Source organism: Rhizophagus irregularis, chromosome 2 (assembly GCF_026210795.1).
Source record: "Rhizophagus irregularis chromosome 2, complete sequence".
Taxonomy (NCBI): Eukaryota; Fungi; Glomeromycota; class Glomeromycetes; order Glomerales; family Glomeraceae; genus Rhizophagus; species Rhizophagus irregularis.
In genome coordinates this window covers 1,868,577-1,892,892 of record NC_089430.1, presented here as the reverse complement: position 1 = coordinate 1,892,892, position 24,316 = coordinate 1,868,577, and the positions used below count along the sequence as shown (strand labels likewise).

The following is a 24,316-nucleotide window of genomic DNA, read 5'->3' as shown; positions in this document are numbered from 1 at the left end:
CGGCTTAAAGTAAAATTCACATGAATAAAAAAGAACTGCGCCAAAGAATAACTCATATATATAATGTGTTTCTCGTTAAAACTTTTTTTAAGTATTTAAGATGTCATCCGAAAACAGTTCATCTAATAAAGCGAATAAAAATATATGTAAAAATTGTGGTAATAAATATACAAATAAAAAAAATGTAAAGAGTAAACATTGCGTAATATATATTAATAATAGTAAATGGACCAGTAAGAATGAAATGATTGATAATTTCGTTCAAGAAATGCAATTAAAAATTAATGTAAGGGATAATGATATAGTTGAATTGGTACCATATTATCGATTTGAAAATATTGAAGATGTAAGTAAGGGTAACTCATGTACAATATATTTAGTAACAAATATTGATGGAAATTATACAGTAAGATATCTATCTCGCCATTCAAGAATGAAATTTGATCTAAAAAAATGTTTAAATTATGTCACTCGTGATAATGAATTTCTAATATTTCTAATTGAGGTATTGTTTTAATAAATTCCAATCCACTTATGATTCAAATTTCTGATGGAAATACAAACATGTTTATGGATATTAAAACTTCCCTTTTTGCTATATATTTATTTTTAATAGGTATATTAAATTTTTCATAATTATGTGAATATACATAATATTTTCTAATATATTTAAGCAATTCTTCTTATAAATAGGTGATTCAAGTGCATTATCCAATTGGACATATACAGAAAATCCATCAATTGCAGTATTGATTGTTTTATTTTCCCTTTTAATTGTTATATATCTTATGAACTTGTTAATTGGATTACTCAGCAATGCAATTGAAGAAGATAATAATAGAGTCTCATATTTGATGCCGAAGGCAGAGGTAAATAATAATATTATTAATCATCCCATTTCTATAAATATACTAATATATCTCAACTTTTAGATTTTGGCTGAGATTGAGTTATTTTACCTATTATGGTTTCCTGAAGTAATGTATGTAATTTTACTTTTTTAAAAAAATTTAGTGACATTATTTATTAATTATTTAAATTTATTTTTCAAGATATTATTATGCCGATGTTGATAAGACTCGAATAGAAATTAAAAGATTGATTAAAGAGGGTGAATGGGATACAAAGGAATTCACAGAATTACGGGAAGATTTATTTGAAAAACTTCAAATTAAATATAACACTATTGACAATGAGGTAATATTTGATAAATTAAAATCTTATGATAAGAAATTTGATATGTTAGAAGGGAAATTAGGGAAATTAGAGAAATTATTAGAAGAAAAACATGAAAAATAATTTAAATATTATGTTAGTTTTATAATTTGATCACTGGAATTATAGATAGTATTAAATGGACCAGTTTGTAATCAATTATAAGAATTAAATAAATGTATTTTATGTTTTACATAAACTTCCTAAATTATTCATTGTTATAATAAAATTCAATAATAAATATTGTTGGCTTTCTAAAGTGTTAATAAATTAGTTGCTTCTAAAAATTTGTTAAAATAAAGTATGATTTTTTAAATCGCATCTTAAACAAAAATTGAAACAAAATGCTTTTTTGTGTGAAAATTTTTTTTTTATCAAATGTCAACGAATTTAACTAGATTATATAACTATATATTTTTTAATATTTTTAACTATAACTTGGTGATAAATTTTTTAATTATAATTTTTTTTGCAGTACATTTTTTTTTTAACTTTAGCAATACATATTTTTGTAGACTTTAATTTTTTGTAATATGTAAATGATGATCATGTGACTAGAAATGCTTCGGACGGCGGACGCTCCAACAAAGTTCCTGTTTCCTAGTTTAATTTTTTTATTTTTATTTATTTGCTTATTATGAATCTAAATACCTAGATCTATGGACAAATTTAATACGAGAATGATTAGTGCAATATGGACCACAAATTTGGAAAATTAGCCATTGGGAAACGCCGATTATATGTCCTTCCAAAGTGCTGTTTCAAGAGAAACTACAAAAAAAAGTGTTAGTAAACACTTCCAAAAAAATAAAATTACAAGTTTTGGAAGTTTGGTTACCTCTCAAGCTCATCCAAGAAGCCCAAATTGGTATCCCTACAAAAAAAAAAGAAAAAAAAGAAAACATTAACTTTTTAAATTTAAAAAAAAATAAAAAAAAAAATCTAACTTCATTCGTTTAGTACTTTGAGACATCAGAACCTAAAAAGAATGAATGAAATGTCGATTTAATAAATATTCCGTTAAAGAAAACTAAAAAAATCTGAAGGTTATACCTTTAGAACTAGCCATTAACGTTTCCTTGAATGAGACTCGCTGCGGGAGTTGCGAAGAGCGATCGTTGTCATTACGCAGTAAATCACGTATTTGAATTACGTCATGTTGGCAAGAGTTTAACTTAACAGTTAAGCCGTTCATAGGACCCAGAAATATATATATAGGGGTCAGGTGATGAAAAAAATTTTTTGTACGCATTTTTTCAGGGCCGGAATTATGATAATATCAGTCGGATACTATAATAGGAAATAAAATTCTGACCGGCATTATCAGAAATTATCTAAAAAAGGAAAGATTTTCATGATTTTTTTAGTTCAAAATACGCAAACTCAAACCTGACCCTTTTATATATATTTCTGGGTCCTCCGTTCATAATGGAACGTAAAATAAAACACCAAATCCAAATAATAAAATAAATTAATTATTATGCACAAGATCATATCCTTGACCACTGGATGAATTTTTGATGCTGAATAACAAATAGCTTTTGTTAATTTTTAAGTAAGGAATCGTAATATAAAAAAAAAAATTGTTGAAATTTATGTAATAAGGGCGCCACAGGAGAGCTCTTTTATTCCAATGATTAAAAGAAGCAATAAGCAAACAGCAATATTTTTTTTTTTTTTAAAAAAAAATAGCGTTAATAGCATATTTTGCATACTTCGATGTTCAAATCTTTTATTAACGAATTTTTTGAATTAACCATAGCGCACCTTTGATGTACCTATTATAGAGCCTTTAAAAACTATTTACTATTGTGTATTTTTTGCCTATTATATAACTTTACTTAGTAAGCCAAGACATTTTTTTGTATAGCGTACACTAGCTATATAATACAGTATATGCATTACAATCCATTAAAAAATTGAATATAAAAATAAAAGTACTGTATATTTAATTTAATGACTCAAAAAGGATTAATTTTTTGATTCAAAATATTCCATGTCAACATAGTATTTTCTAAACAGAGTTTCGAATTTCGCTTCCAGTTAGTTCACTATCCTTATCATCATCGCCTTTTTCTACATCATTACCAACTTTATCCGACGTATTATCCAAATCCCTATATTGAAAGCAATACTCAGTCACAAACCCGAATGGTTCATCATCCCACTGCCAAAGAGAAAGCGGTAAACGCCACAAATAGTAAGGAAACCACCGATGTTTCCGAAAAATGTAGTCAGATCAAGGGGTAGCTAATATGACGCCAGCCGGTGCAATGACAACTATATTATTTGTTTCTGTATTTATTTCGGAACTAAGACCACCAACGTGATTTATTCAGTAGCAACGGTGGACTTTACCTCCATTTAATTCTTTGTATCTGGTTTCTTCATATGTGAATATAGTTCGGTCAATTGCATTCCTATGTCACTATGTGCGGTTCCTTGAAAAAATGAGCGACTTTTATCAACGTCGTTGAAATCTCCAATAAAAACTAAAAATATATTGTTACTAAGATCGAAATTGTAGACCCCCGATCTTGTCTTTCGGCCTTGCGAACAATGTGTCATTAAACAGTATGCAATGTCTCAGTTGAGGTTTCTTTCCCATAATAATATTATCAAATAATTAGATAAATTAGCAAGAGACTGAGTTCTACCCACATTATCAGATCGTCATAGTAGTAGGCTCCTAAAATTTGTATAGGAGTAATGTTAACCGAGCAAAAAAGAATAAATGGTAAATATACATTATCATATATCGCCATAGATACCAGTGGGTCACCCGTTAACATTTTGTCGACATTATAATAACGACTACCACAAAGCCGGTAGATAGTAGGAGAAAAGCAGTTAACCTAAGAAATTTGGCGGCAGAGTACCAGTAACGTAATAGAAAAATCTACCAAATAAATTCTTGCGAGTAGTTTGACAGGTTCGTATGAGGCAGATAAAAATTATTTATTTTTGCAACAGTTTCAACGCAAATTTGTACTTCGTATCTACAAAATTAACAAGATAATTGAGTTAGAGCATCATTTTGAACTTTCGAATTTTAACTAAACCAACCTAACCTTAATCCTAACCTTAATCCTAATCCTGGACTGACCCTCCTAAACTAACCCTAGTCCTAATCCTAAACTTATGTTAATCTAACCCAATCCTAATCCTAACCTAACCCTAACAACTATGAATCTAATGCTTCTAATTCAACGTTTACCCTATTTCAATGTCATAAGTCTATTAATTCAATACTTCGTTATTTCTTTGGTGAAACAAAAGTTTGTTTTTTCTTTTTTGATTGTGATCGGCGTAAAAGGCAAAGGTTCATGTGTAACTGATCAAATTTAATTGAATTTTTTCACATGACGTGTGTGATGACTAGAAAAGAATTTATGATGCTTTAGAGTGCATTTTACCACGTTTATACAGTATTTTATTTGGAAAATTTATTAAAAATATTAATACTTTATTATATTTAAATTCACATTTTATTAATTAGGTTGGTAAGGGGTTTGCAGCCATTAATTCAAGAGTCAAGACGTTCATATCATCTGATTCTGGTTTAAAAGCGGATTTATCAATTGGTGCTATTTAATTAAAATTGCTGGTTGAAAATATTTCTGCAATACTAGATCAAAACCATTGTGGATGATAATAGTTGGAGAGGGTATGTGAGTAGAGGAGTTAGATCAACCATTTAGTATATTTTTTGAATATATTGTATTTGTATATTTTTTTAAAAAAAAAATAATAAATGAAAAATTAAAATAATATTATCAAATTAATAAATAATATTATTTATTATCTTTAAAAAATGTATCATTAAAAAAAAAATGTTTATGGTGAAATAAATTATGTTTATTATTATTATGTTGTTAAAAACTATTTAGATTCGTATCCATGTATCAGGTCAATTTTTATCTTTATTTTTTATTAGATTTTTTATAAGATTAATGTATGGTGTTAATTAATGAGATAATGTATATTTTTTTTTATAAAAGTACTTTCAATTTCTCATCTATCCTAAACATAAATTCAAAATAATGTTTTCAAAAATCTAAAAAAAAACTGATATCATCTAGAAACTTCCAAAATAGTATTAGTATTAAATGTTAGTTGTTAAAATGAAAAAATAAATAAATAAATAAAATCTCCACAACCCTGATTAATACTCACTCAAGAGTCAAAAGCCAATTCCTATAAAAAAAATCCAAAAAAAGATGAAATGTTTTTAAAGTAAAAAATCCTCTCCTTAAGTTATCATTAGGGATTAACTAAATTTCCAAGAGATTTACTTGAAAGATTGTTATTCAAGTTTCCTCTCCTCACATGAAATTAACGTTTAAGTACCTCTTTGAAATTGATGTTTCATATTATTGGGGCTTTTCAGATTTACTGTATCTGATGCGTGATGCGTCGTTCATTAAAAATAACCGCCACACCCGCCACACACAAATGATCTGCAATCTCATGACATATATCCAATCAAACTACGTGATTTTTTATTACGTCTCTATCATTAAAAATACAGTACATAAATTTTATTATCAATTGTTATAATAAATTTTAATAAAAAAAATTTTTTTCTTCTAAAATATAATTTTTTAAACAACTTAAAAGGCTCATTTTATTATTTTATAAAAGGTATAATAATGGGTTTTTGGTAAAAAATATTAAAAATAAACAAACTTATCATATCGGCTGATTGGAAAAATCAAGCCAATTAATATTTAAGCTCAGTTGATGGGTTCATTATATATAAACTGATGGGTTATTTATTGTCATTTAGCATATAAAATTATGGGAGGCTTTTCTGATCAGCCGATATGTTGTGAGAAACGAACGGAAATGTTGTGGCTTAATAAACTTATCTAATTTCTAAAAATCCAATAAATCCAAAGTTTTTTCTTTTATTTTCAAATTTATAATGAAAACACAATTTATTTTGACATTAAAAAAATACTGTGTAAGGAAAGTGTTCATTTATTAAAATTAAGAGAATTTTATTTGATGATAAATCTGAATAAATTAAAATTAGTATCAATTATATTTTAAAAATTTTCTTTCGTATTGCAGATCTGAAATCAGAATTTTATTAAAAAAAATCAATATACTGAATCTAAAAATTCTAATCATCATTATAATGAAGGTTTTTTTTTTGATAAAAATAATATATATATTTATGAAAAAAAAAAATCGCCCAAAACAATTTTTTTGCTGATATCTAGTCGTATAAAGTAATTTACAATTACACAATTTACGATAAATTTTTTATGACGATAATATGATTAACATGATAATAATTTGATAGTCATTAAGATTTTTTTTTTTTTTTTTTTGAAAAAGAAAATGACAATAAATATGCTTACTAAAAAAAATTCTATGAAAAAAAATATTTACTACTTTAAAAGGCTAATGCAGTAATTGACATTGGATATTTAATAAAAAATTTTATTACGATGGAAAGCTGGGTTGCTGATCCTAAAGTATAAACTATAAAGTATAAGCATAAGAATAACATAAAATTATGAATATGCTTATGCATACACATCATCACGTGCCGGACAAATAATAAAAGATAACGGAAAGGACTAAACCATATTTAGGCGTCGATAACAATCCATCAATAGTATTATCGCATTTCCACATGAATTTGATAAAGACTATACTACTATTATTATTATATTTTAAATAAGAAAAAACAAAGTAATTACATTATAAATGGCTATTATTGTTGTGCTTACACAATTTGAAATAACATTCAAAGTTAATGATTTTTTACAAATATTATAATAATATTTTGAATATAATGAATATAAAACATGTCTAAGTTGTTAACAATTTTATATTAATGTACTAGGTTTCAAATAGTTCATCAATAGTAATTTAGGTCAAATTTATAATGCCAGCTGGAATTAAAAAAAAAATCCTAAATCTAAACCATTAATTCAATCTTTATATGTTTACGTAATTTTTAAAATTATCTATTAATGTATTCATCAATTTCTTATACTGTATATCAACATCATTTATTAATATCTATAATTTATTGAAATCATTTTCTATTGCTATTTCAATTTCATTAAATTATATCAGATATGATGTTCTATTGAAATTTTATTTATTTTTTGATATTTAATCATGATTTTACATTTTTTTTTATTTTTTTTAAAAAAAAAACCAAAACAAAAAGGCTTTTTTTTATCCAGATAATAATAGACCTGGTAATTTTATTCGGATAAAGAACGCTCTATCAGGATATCTGAAAAAAAAAAAATTATCTGAACATATTTTGATTAGAGATCACTCGCAGTTGGTAATTTAATTATTAGCATAAGAAATTTTGAGATGTTATTTGATTGGTTGAAAATAGAATAGAAAAAAAAAATCGAAACTAAAATAGGTAAAATCGATTTTTAACAAGTTTAAGCCGATCTTAACGCAAAACGACAAGACAAAAGCATCAAATGCCGATCATTTTTTGTTTAACTAATTTTAAACCAGGAAGTAGTTCATCTATAGAAACATTCTTGATAATCGTTTTCAATCTAACTTCTAATATATGAAGTATTTCAAATAAATCGTCATCAAAACTTTTTCCGGAAGATCATTGTCTTTAATAGTCTTATTTATTAGCAATGTATCAGATTTATTTCTGTATAAGTAGATATGAAAACCGATATATAACTTTTTTTAGAATAAAATCTTGTCACAAAAAAAACGCATAAAGAAAAGATTTAAAAGAAATAATCTTTAATGGTATCAAATTCTAATCTATTATTTTAAAAAAAAAATAATTCAAAAAAAAAAGTCGAAAAAAAAGATAACGATATAAAATGTCATTTCAATCTTACGGTCAAAACGAAACACTTATTTCGTCCATTCGTAATATCATAAAGGTAGATTTTCATTTATGCTTTAAAAGTGCATTTTTTTTTAATGGTTTCATTAAATTAATATTTTACCAGGATTATCCTTTCGAAAGTATATTTAAAGAATTTCTTCAAAATGGTAGGGAGTTAAAATTCAATTTATTTCACTTTCGTTAAAATTTTAATTGAAATATCCTTTTTTTTTAAAAAAAAAAATAGCTGATGATGCTGGAGCTACTCGATATCATGTTATAGTTGACGCTCGTTCACACCCTACAGACTCTCTATTTTATGATGAAATGAAGGCTTGGCAAGGCCCAGCCATTTTGATATTTAATAATGCGAAATTTAAAGAAACTGATTTTGAATCGCTTATGCAGATACGCGTTGGGGGAAAACAAGGTGATGATACAAAAATCGGGAAACATGGAATAGGCTTTAATTCGTGTTATCATTTTACTGATGTTCCAAGTTTTATAAGTGGTGATTCTTTTGCGTTTTTGGATCCTCAAGAGAAATATTTGTCCCAACGTGGTATTAGGGGTCTTATTCCCAATAATGGCATTGATGGGTTCTCTAATAAGGACCAATTAGTTCCCTTTGAAGGCATTGAAGGAATAGATTTTCGATCTACTTTTGAAGGGACTCTCTTTCGATTACCACTCAGGAAAGAATCAAGTGATATCTCTGACAGCATTTTTACTACCGACAAGGTTCTCGAATTACTCACCAATATTAAATCAATTGCATCCTCTCAATTTATATTCCTTCGAAATATTGAAATAATTGAAACGTCTTTCATAAATGAAGATACAGCTCCATTCCAAATAACTTCTCTTTGGAGAGCGATTATAACAGATTTGAATGAAGATACAAAAAATAAAAGAAAGTATGTTAACAATGGTGTAATTAATACTTTTCAGATAAAGATCGAATTAGCTGATAATTCAGAAAATAAACAGGAAGAGCATTGGATTATTACTAATGGTGCTCAACAAAATCCTGAGGATTCAAAACTAAAAGAATATGCGAGAAAATATCGTTTACGCGTATTAGGGGGTATCGCTACAATACTTAAAAGCTCAGAGGATAACTGCTTTAAGGGTAGAATGTATTCTTTTTTCTCATTACCTGATGCAATATATTTGCCAGTTCATCTTAACGGTACTTGGGCTCAGGGCTCAGATCGTGGAAAATTACTAATCGAAAAAGATGATCTGCCGGATTTAGATCATCAGAAACTTGGTTGGAATAGGTATATTTTGCTTGATTTCTTACCGGAACTTTATTGCAAACTACTCGAAGAAATTATCAAATTACATAAAAATAAAGAAATAGATCTAAAAGATCATCCCATCTCAAAGTACTGGCCGTTTCCGTCCGCCGCTGGAAATTATCCAAGATACGTAGTCGAATATGGATTTAGAGTACTCCAACTTATATTAAAAAATGATGATATTTTCCAGTTGATTAATGAAGGCTTACCTGACGAGAATGACCGCGCAGACGTTCTCTTCAAGTTCTTACCACGTGGACAGACTTTAGGATTTCAAGGCTTATTACGAAATAATTTGGATGGATTAGGTAGCTACTTAGAGTTTTAAGTGTACAAATATTATCATCTTTGCAACTAAACAAATGGTTGAATTGCTTATTCTTTTATTTTTTTTTTAAATTTGCGTAGACATAACATCTAATCCGGATCTAAAATTACTCCTCCGCTCATTGCCTATTTGGCCGACACTCTCAGATTCGATACTACCAGCAGATTTGAAACCAATTTCATGCGGGTACATCTTGCCAAGTAATTTTCAACATTATCGAACAAAAAAGGATTCTAAAATTTATTTGAATGCTTCTGGGGATAATGTTCGAAATTGTCTTATCAAACTTGGTGTCCAAAAACGAGACGTTTATTCGTATACTTTCGAAGACGTTGAATTCCCTAGTGAATATGATTATCAATATGTTCGTTTTCTAAACGACATACTTCATTATAGTAATGTTGTTAGAGATTTAAAAGATAAGCCTTGTTTTCCCACATATAATAAGAAATTAAAGAAAATTGATCAACTGTATGATATTCGAAATAGTGTTTACAAGGTCATTTTTGGTGAAAACATGGGCATGTATCTTCATAATGATATAAAATATTCAGATGCATTGTCAAATATTGGATTTAAAAATAAGGTTAATCAAAAAACATTCATTGGTTGCGCTAAATATATCGAAACGTTGGAAAAAAAGGTGAATCCTCCATCCGACATACGTTATCGAGGTTTTGCCTTAATCGACTATTTCTATAAGAATATTGACACTCTTAAATTTGAAGAAGGAATGGAAAGATTTAGATTTGTTCCAATTTCTAAAGATCTGGGTAAACCTTATAATTTGAATTATGTTCGTACTAATACTTTAGATTGTTTCGATCACATAGTTCTTTCCAAATATAAAGAAGTTGCGTGGAGTCAAATGTCTTTGATTGCAGAAGATGTTGTACCGCCTAAACACGTACTTCAAAAGTATCCATCACTTGGTAAACCGGAAGCAACTACTGTAATCGAACATCTTCGTTTCTTGTATACACACATACGGGTTGATGATGAATGGAAAAGCGATTGGGCTGGCGTTTTTAAAAACAACGTCTATGAAGTTTATAAATGGCTCGAAGGTGAATGCAAGACAAATGATATTGACTTGTCAGAACAAATTTATGAACATGAAAGATTATTCCTTAATTTCAATAAAGATCAAGACCCATTTGATGACGACAACTGGGTCTCTGTAAAAGATTTGATTTTGAATAGTGAAAAGGATGAGGATAGATATATTTGTTTGAGTCTTCAAAAATATCCAAACATGCTCAAAAGTGCAGGTGTCAAGGAAGTAAAACGACCAGATTATAAAATAAACGTCCGTCTACACAATCAGTCCATTATTATTGGAAAAGCCGTATTTGATCTTTTATTTGATCATGAATCCTCCTTAAATGACATCATTTTTATTGTAAATGAAGAAGAAATTAAAGCAAGTCGATATATGCTTGTGGCAAGCTCTGGATTTTTTCGACAAGAATTTTATTCGGCAGATCCGGGTCCGATTGAGATCACTATTAATGACATTCGACCTAACTCGATGCGAATCTTATTACGATACCTGTATGGTCAGGACATCGATGTCGCAATTAAAAGTTTAGGTATTGATGATGATAATTCAAAATTTGCACTTTATAAAGATCTAACTAAATTAGCAAATAGTTATGAGTTAGTCCATTTAAAAGAAGTGATGGAATTGAGGCTCTCGCGAACGATTACCAGGTCGAATGTGGAAAATATGAAACAATTTGCTGAAAATTCGGGAGCCAACCAGCTCAAAGAATTCTGTGATCTTTATATCATCGCTAATAATAATTTGTAAAGAAGAAGTAATAATATTATAGGGAATTATAAACGAATTTATACGATATTTATTACGATCATTTTATATATTATTATAGTTTGCTTTTTTATTTTATACAAAAATAAAAGAGAAATTTAGTTTGTCATTTGTCAAAGAATTTACTACTATATGTAAATTATCTTCTTTTAGAATGATTAATATTTTAACTCAACTATATAGTCAACTTTACCTTATAGCGAATTTTGATATTTAACATATAAATAAAAAAAATTTTGTTATAGTGATGTTAATCAAGCGCTGTTACACCAGTTTAACGAACGAAAGTGTGATCATATAAAATGAACTTTTTATAATTAACTTTTATTTTTTTTTCAGTAAAGAAAAGATTTAAGTTTCTAATAAAATTTTTATAAATTTTGAAACAAGTTTAAATTAGAAAAATATTTTATAATTTATTTAAGGGCGGTTCGGTCGGTTCACGTTGTTTTTACTATATACCGAAAAAATTGTATAACGAAATATTCTATACCAAATCCTTCGTTGATACTTGATAGCATTACCAAATTTTCTGAAAAATGAACGAAGGCATAATAAGTCCAGACGCCAAATTCATGTAAGGTGAGTTGACTGTACATATTTAACAACATTACTATATATAAATTTATGAGAAAACAAATTAATAAAATTATTGAAAATTACGCAATATTTAGATTTGAGTTTTATGACATAAGAAAAATCGATTTAGGACATTTTATTAAAATAAAACGATTCTTGTGGTTTAAAAATTTATAAATTCAATTATTTTTCATAATTTTCTTTTTTTGTATATAGAATTTTATTTAAATAGCGATAAAATCTTCGTCAAAAATCAACATATATAATAGAAAATCCTAAAAGCACTAAAAATAATCTATTATTATAATAAAATAAAAATAAAAATAAAAAAACCACTTTGAAAAATTAAAGAGTATTAATATCAAATTCAAATTCTCTGGAATTATGTTCTACATTAATAATAATTAGGTCAAAATATAATAATACAATATAAATATTTATAAAAAAAAACTTACTATTATTATGATTATTAATATCTAATTCAATTTCTTTTGACATATAATCTTTACAATAAAGTTTATTTGATATCATACCATTATCGTCATTAATCTCATCGAATTTTCTTTTAACTTTAAAAGAATAATGGTTATTAATATAATGAATGATATCTCAAACAATAACAAATATATAATTGACTAATTACCAGTAGACGGTGTCTGATAATAATAAAATGGGTCTAATTATTCAAGTAAAAAAAAAAAAAGTTAAACATTGATATAAAAATGTAATGTAATTCTTAATATAATAAATGTTTACCAGTTTCTAAATTAAAAGATTGACTTATTAAACTCGTTAAAGACATTGCAGGTTAAATCATATCACTTAAAGGTCTACTTTTATAAACGGCACCTGGATTATATATTGTTAAGGGTGTATAAATAATTTAAATTGTGTAACATTGAAAAGTGTGATATTCTTGATTCCGATATCATAATTAAGGAAATTTGATTGAAAAACTATTCGATCCATGTGCATTCCAATCAACCAATCCAATTTCAGTTAATGCTTTTTTTGATTTCGAACCGAAAAAAATTTTTCTCCCTTTTCTTCTTTCAGTTTTTTTCAAACCGAAAAATTTATTTTTTCTCATTCTTTTCCCATTTACATTTAATTTTTTTTCCCAAACTGAAAATTTTTTAATAAATAATCCTATTGTTTCGGTCTTTTAAGACCAATTTTTTTTTTATATTATTTTTTTTCGATCTTTTTTTTAGACCGTATTGTTATTTTTATTTTTTTAAACCGATTTCTTTCTTCATCCTTTTCTTTCCCCAATTTTTTTTTTGATTTTTTTTCTTTTTCTTTCAACTTTTTTATTATTATTAAATAAAGAAATAAAATATTATATTAAATATATTTACAAAATTATTATATTTTTTTTAAAAAATCAATCTAAAGCAGTTCAATTTGCGATCGAAAATAAAAAAATTTTTATTGGATAATTTTTTTTACAACAAAATCCGACCGAAAAATGCAACCGACTGGAAATGAACAGGGCTATTTTAGATTCAATTTTAAAAAAACTGGACAGAACTCAAAAACTCCTAATTATACAGTAAATTCCAACCCAATTTATACCGGGTTTTATGAGTTTCAATTTTCTTGTTACTTTTTTTGACAGTAGAATAAGTTTCGGAAAAAGACTGATATACTTGTTATGCTTCTATACTTACTTACAGCTTATTTGACTTAGCGTCAGACTCGTAATAATGCTTACGCCTTAAACGTTTAATCTTTTATGTTTTTTACCGTTATAATTATAATAATTTGAAATCAAACTAAATTTTTATGATGTCTGTCTTTCTAAATATAAATAGCGAACATACAAATTTAAAATTTGAATGAAGAGTTTCACATACTACACTTGCAACGGAACCCAAAAGTCGTCTCAAGAATTGATGATTTTCTTAGTACTACCGGGAGATTTTACAGTACTGTAACCCTATTTATAATTTTTTTTAAATAATACTGGATGCTGCGGATTTTGGTAAGTAGTCATATGATTTTTCTGTCTCCCTTTTTTATTACTGATATCGGTCAGGGACCCGTGAACGATACCGAAATAACCTAGGTGATAAATCAGCAGGTACGCTAAAATAGAATAAAATAATTCATGTTGATGTGCTGCGGAAAATAGTGATGATCATCATGTGATAAGGATCTATATAATAAGGAACCAATAAGAAATTTAAACGTTGCATAAATACTTGTGCGACGAAACGAAGTTGTCGCCCAAACCCTTTTTTTCTTCTTTCCTTTTTGCTTAACGTAATGGCATTTTCAAAGATTTTACCAGAATTATTAGGTGAAATTTTACAATATTTTCGTCAAGATTATAGAATACTATATTCATGTATATTGGTTAATAGATTATGGTGTAATTCAGCAATTCCATTATTATGGGAAAATCCATTTTCATTTATGCGTCCTAAAAATCTTCACTTTATTGAAATTTATTTATATGATTTAAATGATGATGAGAAAACAAAATTAATTGAATATGGAATGGATAAAAATTTATTTCCTTCAAATACATTATTTAAATATTCTAGTTTTATTAAACATTTGGATATATATAAAATTAGTAAATCTATTGAAGATTGGGATAGAACTTTAGCAACTAAAAATTTTCGAAAGTCAAACTTTACAAAATTAATTTGTAGATCATTAATTCAACTATTCATTGAAAATGTAGCAAATTTACATAGTTTGCATGTTTTATATGGTAGTTTTGATGATATTTTTGAATTGATTTTACAAAATTCAAATTTTATTGGTAATATAAAAAATTTGCAATTGAGTCATTTGGAAATGTCTGTATCTATAATAAAATTTTTAACATTTTTAAGTTCTAATTGCAATTCAATTTCATCTCTATTATATCAATGTTATAATCACTACGAACATCAACAAATGATGGGAAACGGTTTATCACAAATTATTAAATCTCAAAAGAATCTTAGAAAAATATTATTTAGATCTCCTTTGTACCAATCATTATTATCATTGAAAAATTCTAATTGTTCAAATACATTAAACACAATCATATTTTATTATATTGAATTTAAAAATATAATTATTTTAAATGAAGTATTTAATCAATTAAATGTTTTAGAATCAATTCATATTATTCATTGTAGTTATCTAGATACCAAATTTGTTCAACAAATTATTAATATTAATAAACCATTTAAATTGAAATCTTTATTTTTGCGTGAAGTATCACAATTTGAACCATTGGATCTGCTATTACAACATTTTGGTTGTTATTTAGAAAATTTTGAAAGTCGTGTAGATAGTAAACCACAATTATTACAATTATTTAAATCAGTTACAAAATATTGTAGAAAAATTAAATCTTTATACTTACACCTATTGTGGGATTATCGGAATATTAACTTAGTATTCAATTTAATTGAAAATATTAAACAAAGTCTTAATTATCTTTCAATTGATCTCTGTTTTGTCACTGATATGAAAAATGATTTTCATTCAATTATATTACAAAATTTAGGACAAATTCTTCCTTTTAAATTAGAATATTTGAATTTGTGTCTTGCAATTAATGAAAATGATTTAGAAATATTCTTAAAAAATTCTCAAAATACTTTTATTAAAGAATTGTCAATTAAAAATGAAAGTCATGATCTTTATGTAACTATTTATCCTTGTATAAAGGAATATATTATGAAAAAGAAAAAAGTTAAATATTTGACTATTTCTGATAAATTCAATGTAAGTTGGTTTTCTTCGAAAGATATAGAGGAATTTAGATTATATGATATTCAAATTTTAAAATATAGTTATATGAGAAATTTTGATGTATTATATAAAGGAGATTTATCTATGCTTCTATGGTAATAATGTGAAATAATCTAAATTGTATAGTTACAATTAATACTTTGAATTGTAATAATGTATATTAGAGATATTTAAAGAATAACTTTTTATGACTTTAAAAATTTAAAAGATAAATTATGTATTTGAATTATGGTTGGTATTAGGAAATAAAAAAATTAGGTTAGCTCTCAATTGTTCAACTTGGAGGTTTTTAGTTAAGATGAACATTATTTATTTATGTTTTAAAAATTTTAAAAATAATAATTTAAAGTACAATAAAAATTTTTATTTATATTATTTAAAATATTAAAATTTGGTTTTTATATAGCCTAAGTCATGTTAAAATTGAACATACATATGATATTGCATTTGTTATTATCTGTATAATTCCATTATTTTAACAAATTCTTTATCAATTTGGTTAAAATTAAATATTAACTGAAAAATAATATAAAAAATCGTCAAATAGTCCTGACAATATTTTTAAATCCTTTATAATAAAAGTGTATATAGATAAGTATGATATAACCTTCATTGTATGTATGGTACAGTGCTGGTGATCGTACTTCAACCGTCAAACCACATTTTCAAATTTCAAATTTTAAGAGATGATTAAGTTTTACAAACTATTATCAATCTTTTTTTTTTATTGGCTCCAAGTTATGGTTAGACGCTTCAAGGTAGTTGCAAATGTTTTTTTGCTTATGTTCACTCTGTCTGGGCTTTTCGACTACTTAAAGATTCTATGTTACAAATACTTTACAAATTATGGTAAAAAAAGGTGACTAAATCGCTTCCTACGCCACAACGCGCAAGAACCATTAACGTAATTTTTAAGAGGGTAATTTCCATCAGTGTCTTTGTACTAATATTATATCATAAAAGTTCGAAGGACATTTTTCTTTTATTCTTTTTTTCTAATATTTTATTATATTTTTTAACAATTAAATGTATTAATTACTGCTAAATGATTTTAAATCCAGTTCTATAAAGTCAATATCTAAAATTTGACAATATTTAATAGTAACGTTCTTGTTTGATTTATTTTAACTCGAAGATAATATCGAGGAAATTTTCTTAAATAAAAATTTTGGACATTCGGGTCACTTGTATTGATTAGATACGACTTGAATGTGCCAGTTTATACCAACTAGTGAATAACTTTGATATATCAAATATTTCTTGATCTGTACAAATCGACCAATAAAGTTGCGCCACGAAGTTCGATACATAATGAGATTTATTTATTACGAAAGATTTTTTTTAAATAATCCCTATAAGAAATATGTATATGGAAAGGATACGTTTTGTATATATTTTATGTACAGTACGTTTCTATAGATTCCATATACAAATTCCGTATATTTAATAAACAATTTATTTTTGAACATTTTTTAAAAAAAACGGAAAAAATTAATCATACGGAATGTATACGGAATTTTTAAACTTAATATTTTTAGAAGATAATTTTACAAAAATCCCGTATCATAACATGAGATCATGTGATTGTTTATTGACTTGTTATGATACGTTTTTTGTTTTTTTATATAAACCCTTTTTGATCTGTTATTTTTTCTAAAATTTTCTTCTTTCTTCGTCACCCCCCTTTTTAAAAAAAAAATTTTTTTTTTCGTACCTCACTTTAAAAAAAATTTTTTTTCGTCACTCTCCTTTAAAAAAAAATTTTTTTTCGTCACTCCTTAAAAAAAATTTTTTTGATTTTATTCTTTTATTCCCACTCTTCTTTTTTTAATAAAAATTTTCTTCGTTCTATTTCTATTTCCTCTATAAAAAATTTTTTATTTTTCTAACTTTGACGTCCTCCCTTTAAAAAAAAATTTTTTTAACTTTTCTAACTTCATTACCCCTCTTTTTAAAAAAATATTTTTTTTTATTTATTCTTTATTCCTCTTTCTTTTTTATTTATATTTATCCCTTTTTTTATTTCATAGGCCAGCAGATTTTTTTTTGTGAGAAGATTCAGTTTTCTTTTTTCTTTTTTGTAGATCAGTTTGGGAGTCCTTTCCTTTTTGTAGGATGGTAAAAATATAAATATACATATTTTATCAAATAATATCATATAATATAAAAATTTGATTAAAAAAAATAATAATCACATAATTTGGTTATAACACATAAATAATTTTGCAGAAACTTTTAAAATCGGAATATTATTGGGGCTTTTCAGATTTATCTTATGCGACGTTCATTAAAAATAACCGCAACACAAAGTTACACACACAAATGATCTGCAATCACATGACATATATCCAGTCAAACTAAGTGATTTTTTATTACCACTTCTGCATAAATTACTTTTCGTCTCTCGTAAATTTTATTATCAATTGCTATAATAAATTTTAATAAAAAAAAATTTTTTCTTCTAAAATATAATTTTTTTAAACAACTAAATATACGACACACGTCTTAAAAGGCTCATTTTATTATTTTAGGATAAGTTAAAGAATAACTTTCCTAATGGTAACTTCACAGTGATTCTTTATATGTGTTTCTTTATTTTGTGATTTTTTTTGATTCAAAAAAAAGTTGTGATTTCAAACAGTTAAAAGGTATAATAATGGTTTTTGGTAAAAAAAATATTAAAAATAAGCAATTTTATTGTGAGAAACGAACGGAAATGTTGTTGGCTTTATAATAAACTTATCAAATTTCTAAAAACTCAATAAATCCAAAGTTTTTTCTTTTATTTTCAAATTTATAATGAAAACACAATTGATTTTGACATTAAAAAAATACTGTGTAAGGAAAGTGTTCATTTATTAAAATCAAGAGAATTTTATTTGATGATAAATCTGAATAAATTAAAATTAGTGTCAATTATATTTTTAGAATTTTCTTTCGCTCGTATTGCAGATCTGGAATCAGAATTTTATTAAAAAAAAATCAATATACTGAATCTAATATACTGAATCTGTTTTTTTATAAAATCAATATACATATTTTTGAAAGAAAAAAAAAACACCAAAACAATTTTTTTGCTGATATATAATCGTATAAAATAATTTACAATTTATAAATTCTACTGAATGATACACAATTTACGACAAATTTTTTATGACGATAATATGATTAACATGAATTTGTCGATTATTATTATTTTTCTTAAAATGTATCAAAGATTTTTTTTTTTGAAAAAGAAAATGCCAATAACGTGTATCGGATTTTTTTTCTTCTCGATATATTGACCTACTATCCATGGAAAGCTGGGTTTTGCTGACCCTAAAGAATAAAGCATAAGCATAAGCATAACATAAAGCATAACATAAGATTATGTATAGAGTAAACGGAAAACATTGCATATCATCACGTGCCGGACGAACAAACTGAATTCCTTGGTTAGTATGATCATCATGTAAAATATAAAATTTCTCCAAAAAAGTTAACATTTACACAAGATTTTTGGCATTATAATGAATGAATACAAAAATAGAAAGGAACATATAATTACATTAATAGATAATTTTAAAATTACGCTACTATAAACTTTGATTTGGGATTTTTAATTCCAGCTGGCATTATAAATTTGCTATCGATGAACAACTATTCGGAATCTAGTACAAAATTTAATTAAAAGTCCAAAGTTTTTAACAACTTAGATAACTTAGATATGTTCTTATATTCATAATATTCAAATAAAATTTGTAAAAAATCATTAATTTTGTAAGCACACAATAGTCTTTATCGTTTGATGGAATGAATGAAACATAAATTTAAAGAAAATATATATCTAACTTAATAAACTAATAAATTCTCAATGATATTTAATACATATGAAAATCATGTGAAAATGCAATAATAATATTTTCAACCATTAATAGACTTTATCAACCTTATCCTTTTGGGAGCTATGGTATTAATTTCTTTATTGGGAAAATTTTGAGATGTTGGTTGAAAAGAATCAATTTATAACGAAAAATAGAGATTCGAAAATAAAATAGTAATACAAGTTTTTTACATGTAAGCCGATCTTGACGCAAAACGGCAAAAGCATCAATCTTCCTAAAAATGCTGATCATTTTTGTTTTAGTTTTTAAATCAGTAGTTCATCTAGTTCATCTAGTTCATCTATAGAAACAATCTTGAAAATCGTTTTCAATCTCTTTACTAATGTTTCAGTTCTAACTTCTAATATATGAAGAATTTCAAATAAACCATCTTCAAAACTTTTTCCGGAAGATCATTGTCTTTAATAGTCTCATTAACAAGCTTATTTTAGCAATGTATCAGCATATATTTGATTTTTTTACTGTATAAAGTAGATATGAAAACGATATACAGCTTTTTTTAGAATAAAATTTTGTCACAAAAATCGTACAAAGAACAAATTTAAACATTAAATAAGTTTTTTAATGGTATCAAATGGTATCAAATTCCAAATTCCCAATCTATCAATTTTTTTTTTTTTTTTAATTTAAATCAACAAAAATAATTTAAAAAAAAAAGGCGAAAAAAAAAGATAAACGATACATCATGTCATTTCAATCTTACGGTCAAAATGAGACACTTATTTCGTCCATACGTAATATCATAAAAGTAGGTTTTCATCTATGATTTAAAATATATATTATAATTCTTTTTAATAACATTATTAAACCCCATATTTTACCAGGATTATCCTTTCGAGAGTATATTTAAAGAATTTCTTCAAAATGGTAAGGAGTTAAAAAAAATTAATTTTATTTCGCTTTTGTAACTTTTGTAAAAAAAAATATGTTACTTATTTTACCTAAAAAAAAAAAAATAGCCGATGACGCTGGAGCTACTCGATATCACGTGATAGTTGACGCCCGTTCACATCCTACAGATTCTCTATTTTATAATGAAATGAAGGCTTGGCAAGGCCCAGCCATTTTGATATTTAATAATGCGAAATTTAAAGAAACTGATTTTGAATCACTTATGCAAATACGCGTTGGAGGAAAGCAAGGCGATGATACAAAAATTGGGAAGCATGGATTGGGCTTTAATTCGTGCTATCATTTTACTGATGTTCCAAGTTTTATAAGTGGTGATTCTTTTGCGTTTTTGGATCCTCAAGAGAAATATTTATCCCAACGTGGTATTAGAGGTCATATTCCCAATAATGGCATTGGTGGTTTCTCTAAAAAGGATCAATTGATCCCTTTTGAAGGTATTGAAGGGATGGATTTTCGATCTACTTTTGAAGGGACTCTCTTTCGATTACCACTTAGGAAAGAACCAAGTGATATAACTGACAGCATTTTTACTACTAAGAAAGTCCGCAAGTTACTCACCGATATTAAATCAATTGTTTCCTCTCAATTTTTATTCCTTCGAAACATTGAGACAATTGAAACTTCCTTTATAAATGAAACTACATCTCCATTTCAAATAACTTCTCTTTGGAAAGCGGTTATAACCGATTTGGATGAAGATATTCGAAATCGAAGAAAGTATATTAACAATGGTATAATTAAAACTTTTCAGTTAAAAATCGAATTAACTGACAATTCAGGCAATAAACAAGAAGAACATTGGATTATTACTAATGGTGCTCAACAAAATCCTGAGGATTCAAAACTACAAGAATATGCGAGAAAATATCGTTTACGCGTATTAGGAGGCATCGCTACAATACTTAAAAGCTCAGAGAATATTCAGGATAACTTTAAGGGTAGAATGTATTCTTTTTTCTCACTGCCGGATGCAATAAATTTGCCAGTTCATCTTAACGGAACTTGGGCCCAAGGTTCAGATCGTGGAAAATTACTAATAGATAAAGATGATCTACCGGATATAGATCATCAGAAACTTGGTTGGAATAGGTATATTTTGCTCGATTTCTTACCGGAACTTTATTGCAAACTACTCGAAGAAATTATCAAATTACATAAAAATAAAGAAATAGATCTAAAAGATCATCCCATCTCAAAATACTGGCCCTTTCCGTCCGTCACTGGAAATTATCCAAAATGCATAGTCGAATATGGATTTAAAGTACTTCAACTTGTATTAAAAAATGATGATATCTTCCAGTTGATTAATGAAGGCTTACCTGACAAGAATGACCGCGTAGACGTTCTCTTCAAGTTCTTACCACGTGAACAGACTTTAGGATTTCGAGACTTATTACGAAATAATTTGGATGAATTAGGTAGCTACATAGAATTTTAAGTATACAAATATTATCATCCTTGCGACTAAACAAATGGTTGAATTGCTTATTCTTTTATTTTATTTTATTTTTTTTTTTACTTTGTGCAGACATAAAATCTAACCCGGATCTAAAATTACTCATCCGCTCATTGCCTATTTGGCCAACACTCTCGGATCCGATACAACCAGATTCGAAACCAGCTTTGAAACCAATTTCATGCGGGTATATTTTGCCAAATAAATTTCAACATTATCGAACAAAAAAGGATTCCAAAATTTATTTGTATGCAGCAGATGATGTTCGAAAATGTCTTATCAAACTTGATGTCCAAGAACGAGACGTTTATTCGTATACTTTCGAAGACGTTGAATTCCCTAATGAATATGATTATCATTATGTTAATTTTCTTAACAGCATACTCGATTATGGTAAAGTTGTTAAAGATTTGAAGGATAAGCCCTGTTTCCCCACATATAATAAGAAATTAAAGAAAGTTGATCAACTATATGATATTAATAATAGTGTTTTTAAGACCATTTTTAGTGGAAACATGGGCATGTTTCTTCATAATGATCTAAAATATTTAAATGAATTGTCAAGTATTGGATTTAAATATAAGGTTAATCAAGAAACATTCATTATTTGCGCTAAGTATATTGAGAAGTTGGGGAAAAAAGTGAACCCTCCATCTGACACACGTTATCGAGGTTTTGCTTTAATCGATTATTTCTATAAAAATATTGACACTCTTAAATTTGAAGAAGGAATGGAAAGATTTCAATTTATCCCAATTTCCAAAGATCTGGGTAAACCTTATAATTTGAATCATGTTCGTACTAATACTTTGGATTGTTTCGATCACATAGTACTTTCCAAGTATAAGGAAGTTGCGTGGAGTCAAATGTCTTTGATTGCAGAAGATGTTGTACCGCCTAAACACGTGCTTCAAAAATATCCAACACTTGGTAAACCGGAAGTAACTATTGTAATCGAACATCTTCGTTACTTATATATGAATTTACGGGTTGATGATGAATGGAAGACAAATTGGGCTGGAGTTTTTAAAAACAACGTCTATGAAGTTTATAAATGGCTCGAAGATGAATGTAAGGAAAATGATATTGACTTAACAGAACATATTCATGAACGTGAAAGATTATTCCTTAATTTCAACAAAAATCAAGACCCATTTGATGACGATAACTGGGTCTCTATAAAAGATTTGATTTTGAATAGTCAAATAGATGAGGATAGATATATTTGTTTGGCCCTTCAAAAATATCCCACCATGCTCAAAAGTGCAGGTGTCAAGGAAGTAAAACGACCAGATTATAAAATAAACGTTTGTCTACACAATCAGTCCATTATTATTGGAAAAGCCGTATTTGATCTTTTGTTTGATCAGGAAACCTCCTTAAATGATATCATTTTTATTGTGGATGAAGAAGAAATTAAAGCAAATCGATATATGCTTGCGGCAAGCTCTGAATTTTTTCAAAAAGAATTTTCTTCGGCAAATCCAGGTCTGATTAAGAATACTGTGAATGACATTAAACCTAACTCGATGAGAATCTTATTACGATACTTGTATGGCCAGGACATCGATGTGGCAATTAAAAGTTTAAAGATTGATTCCGATACTTCAAAATTTGTACTTTATGAAGATCTACTTAAATTAGCAAATAGTTATGAGTTGGCCCATTTAAAAGAGATGATGGAATTGAGGCTCTCGCGAAAGATTACCAGGTCGAATGTGGAAAATATGAAAAAATTTGCTGTAACTTCGGGAGCTAACCAGCTCAAAGAATTTTGTGATCTTTATATCATCACTAATCACAATTTGTAAAAAAGAAGAAATAATATTATAGGGAATATAAACAAATTTATACGATAGTGATATTGTTATTTCGATCATTTTATATATTATAGTTTTATGTTTTTATTTTATACATAAATAAAAGAGAAATTGGTTTGTCAAAGAATTTACTACTATATGTAAATAATCTTCTTTAGAATGATTAATATTTTAACTCAACTATATAGTCAACTCTTTGCCTTATGACGAATTTTGATATTTAACATAAAAATTTTTATTGATCAAGCGCTGTTACACTTGATTTAACGAAATAAAGTGTATAAACATATAAAATGACTTTTTATAATGAATTTTTTATTACAATGAATTTTTTTTTTGCAGTAAAACAAAGATTTAAGTTTCTAATAAAATTTTATAAAT

The 24,316-nt window shown here is 26.6% G+C and overlaps 5 protein-coding genes across 5 annotated transcripts; 4 read left to right on the top strand and 1 right to left on the bottom strand.

Moving 5' to 3' along the window:
* Nucleotides 1-100: 100 nt before the first annotated feature.
* On the top strand, nt 101-1,299 carry OCT59_011818 (uncharacterized protein; the record flags this gene model as incomplete). Its single annotated transcript, XM_066134037.1, has 5 exons — nt 101-356; nt 506-616; nt 694-869; nt 933-982; nt 1,053-1,299. 5 exons carry the CDS (start codon nt 101-103, stop codon nt 1,297-1,299), a joined length of 840 nt encoding a protein of 279 aa, XP_065989340.1.
* A 6,752-nt stretch (nt 1,300-8,051) lies between these two features.
* OCT59_011817 (uncharacterized protein) lies at nt 8,052-11,504 on the top strand (the record flags this gene model as incomplete). The annotated part of the gene is made up of 4 exons (XM_066134036.1): nt 8,052-8,114; nt 8,184-8,226; nt 8,307-9,671; nt 9,772-11,504. 4 exons carry the CDS (start codon nt 8,052-8,054, stop codon nt 11,502-11,504), a joined length of 3,204 nt encoding a protein of 1,067 aa, XP_065989339.1.
* Nucleotides 11,505-12,446: 942 nt separating this feature from the next.
* On the bottom strand, nt 12,447-12,903 carry OCT59_011816 (uncharacterized protein; the record flags this gene model as incomplete). Its single annotated transcript, XM_025333417.2, has 4 exons — nt 12,447-12,490; nt 12,557-12,670; nt 12,745-12,777; nt 12,858-12,903. 4 exons carry the CDS (start codon nt 12,901-12,903, stop codon nt 12,447-12,449), a joined length of 237 nt encoding a protein of 78 aa, XP_025172728.1.
* Nucleotides 12,904-14,372: 1,469 nt separating this feature from the next.
* Nucleotides 14,373-16,131, top strand: OCT59_011815 (uncharacterized protein; the record flags this gene model as incomplete). Its single annotated transcript, XM_025327134.2, has 1 exon — nt 14,373-16,131. The coding sequence occupies one exon, from the start codon at nt 14,373-14,375 to the stop codon at nt 15,960-15,962; it is 1,590 nt and encodes a 529-aa protein (XP_025172727.2). The 3' UTR covers nt 15,963-16,131.
* A 4,301-nt stretch (nt 16,132-20,432) lies between these two features.
* OCT59_011814 (uncharacterized protein) lies at nt 20,433-23,926 on the top strand (the record flags this gene model as incomplete). The annotated part of the gene is made up of 4 exons (XM_025329319.2): nt 20,433-20,495; nt 20,572-20,614; nt 20,707-22,077; nt 22,188-23,926. 4 exons carry the CDS (start codon nt 20,433-20,435, stop codon nt 23,924-23,926), a joined length of 3,216 nt encoding a protein of 1,071 aa, XP_025172726.2.
* Between the last annotated feature and the right edge of the window lie 390 nt (nt 23,927-24,316).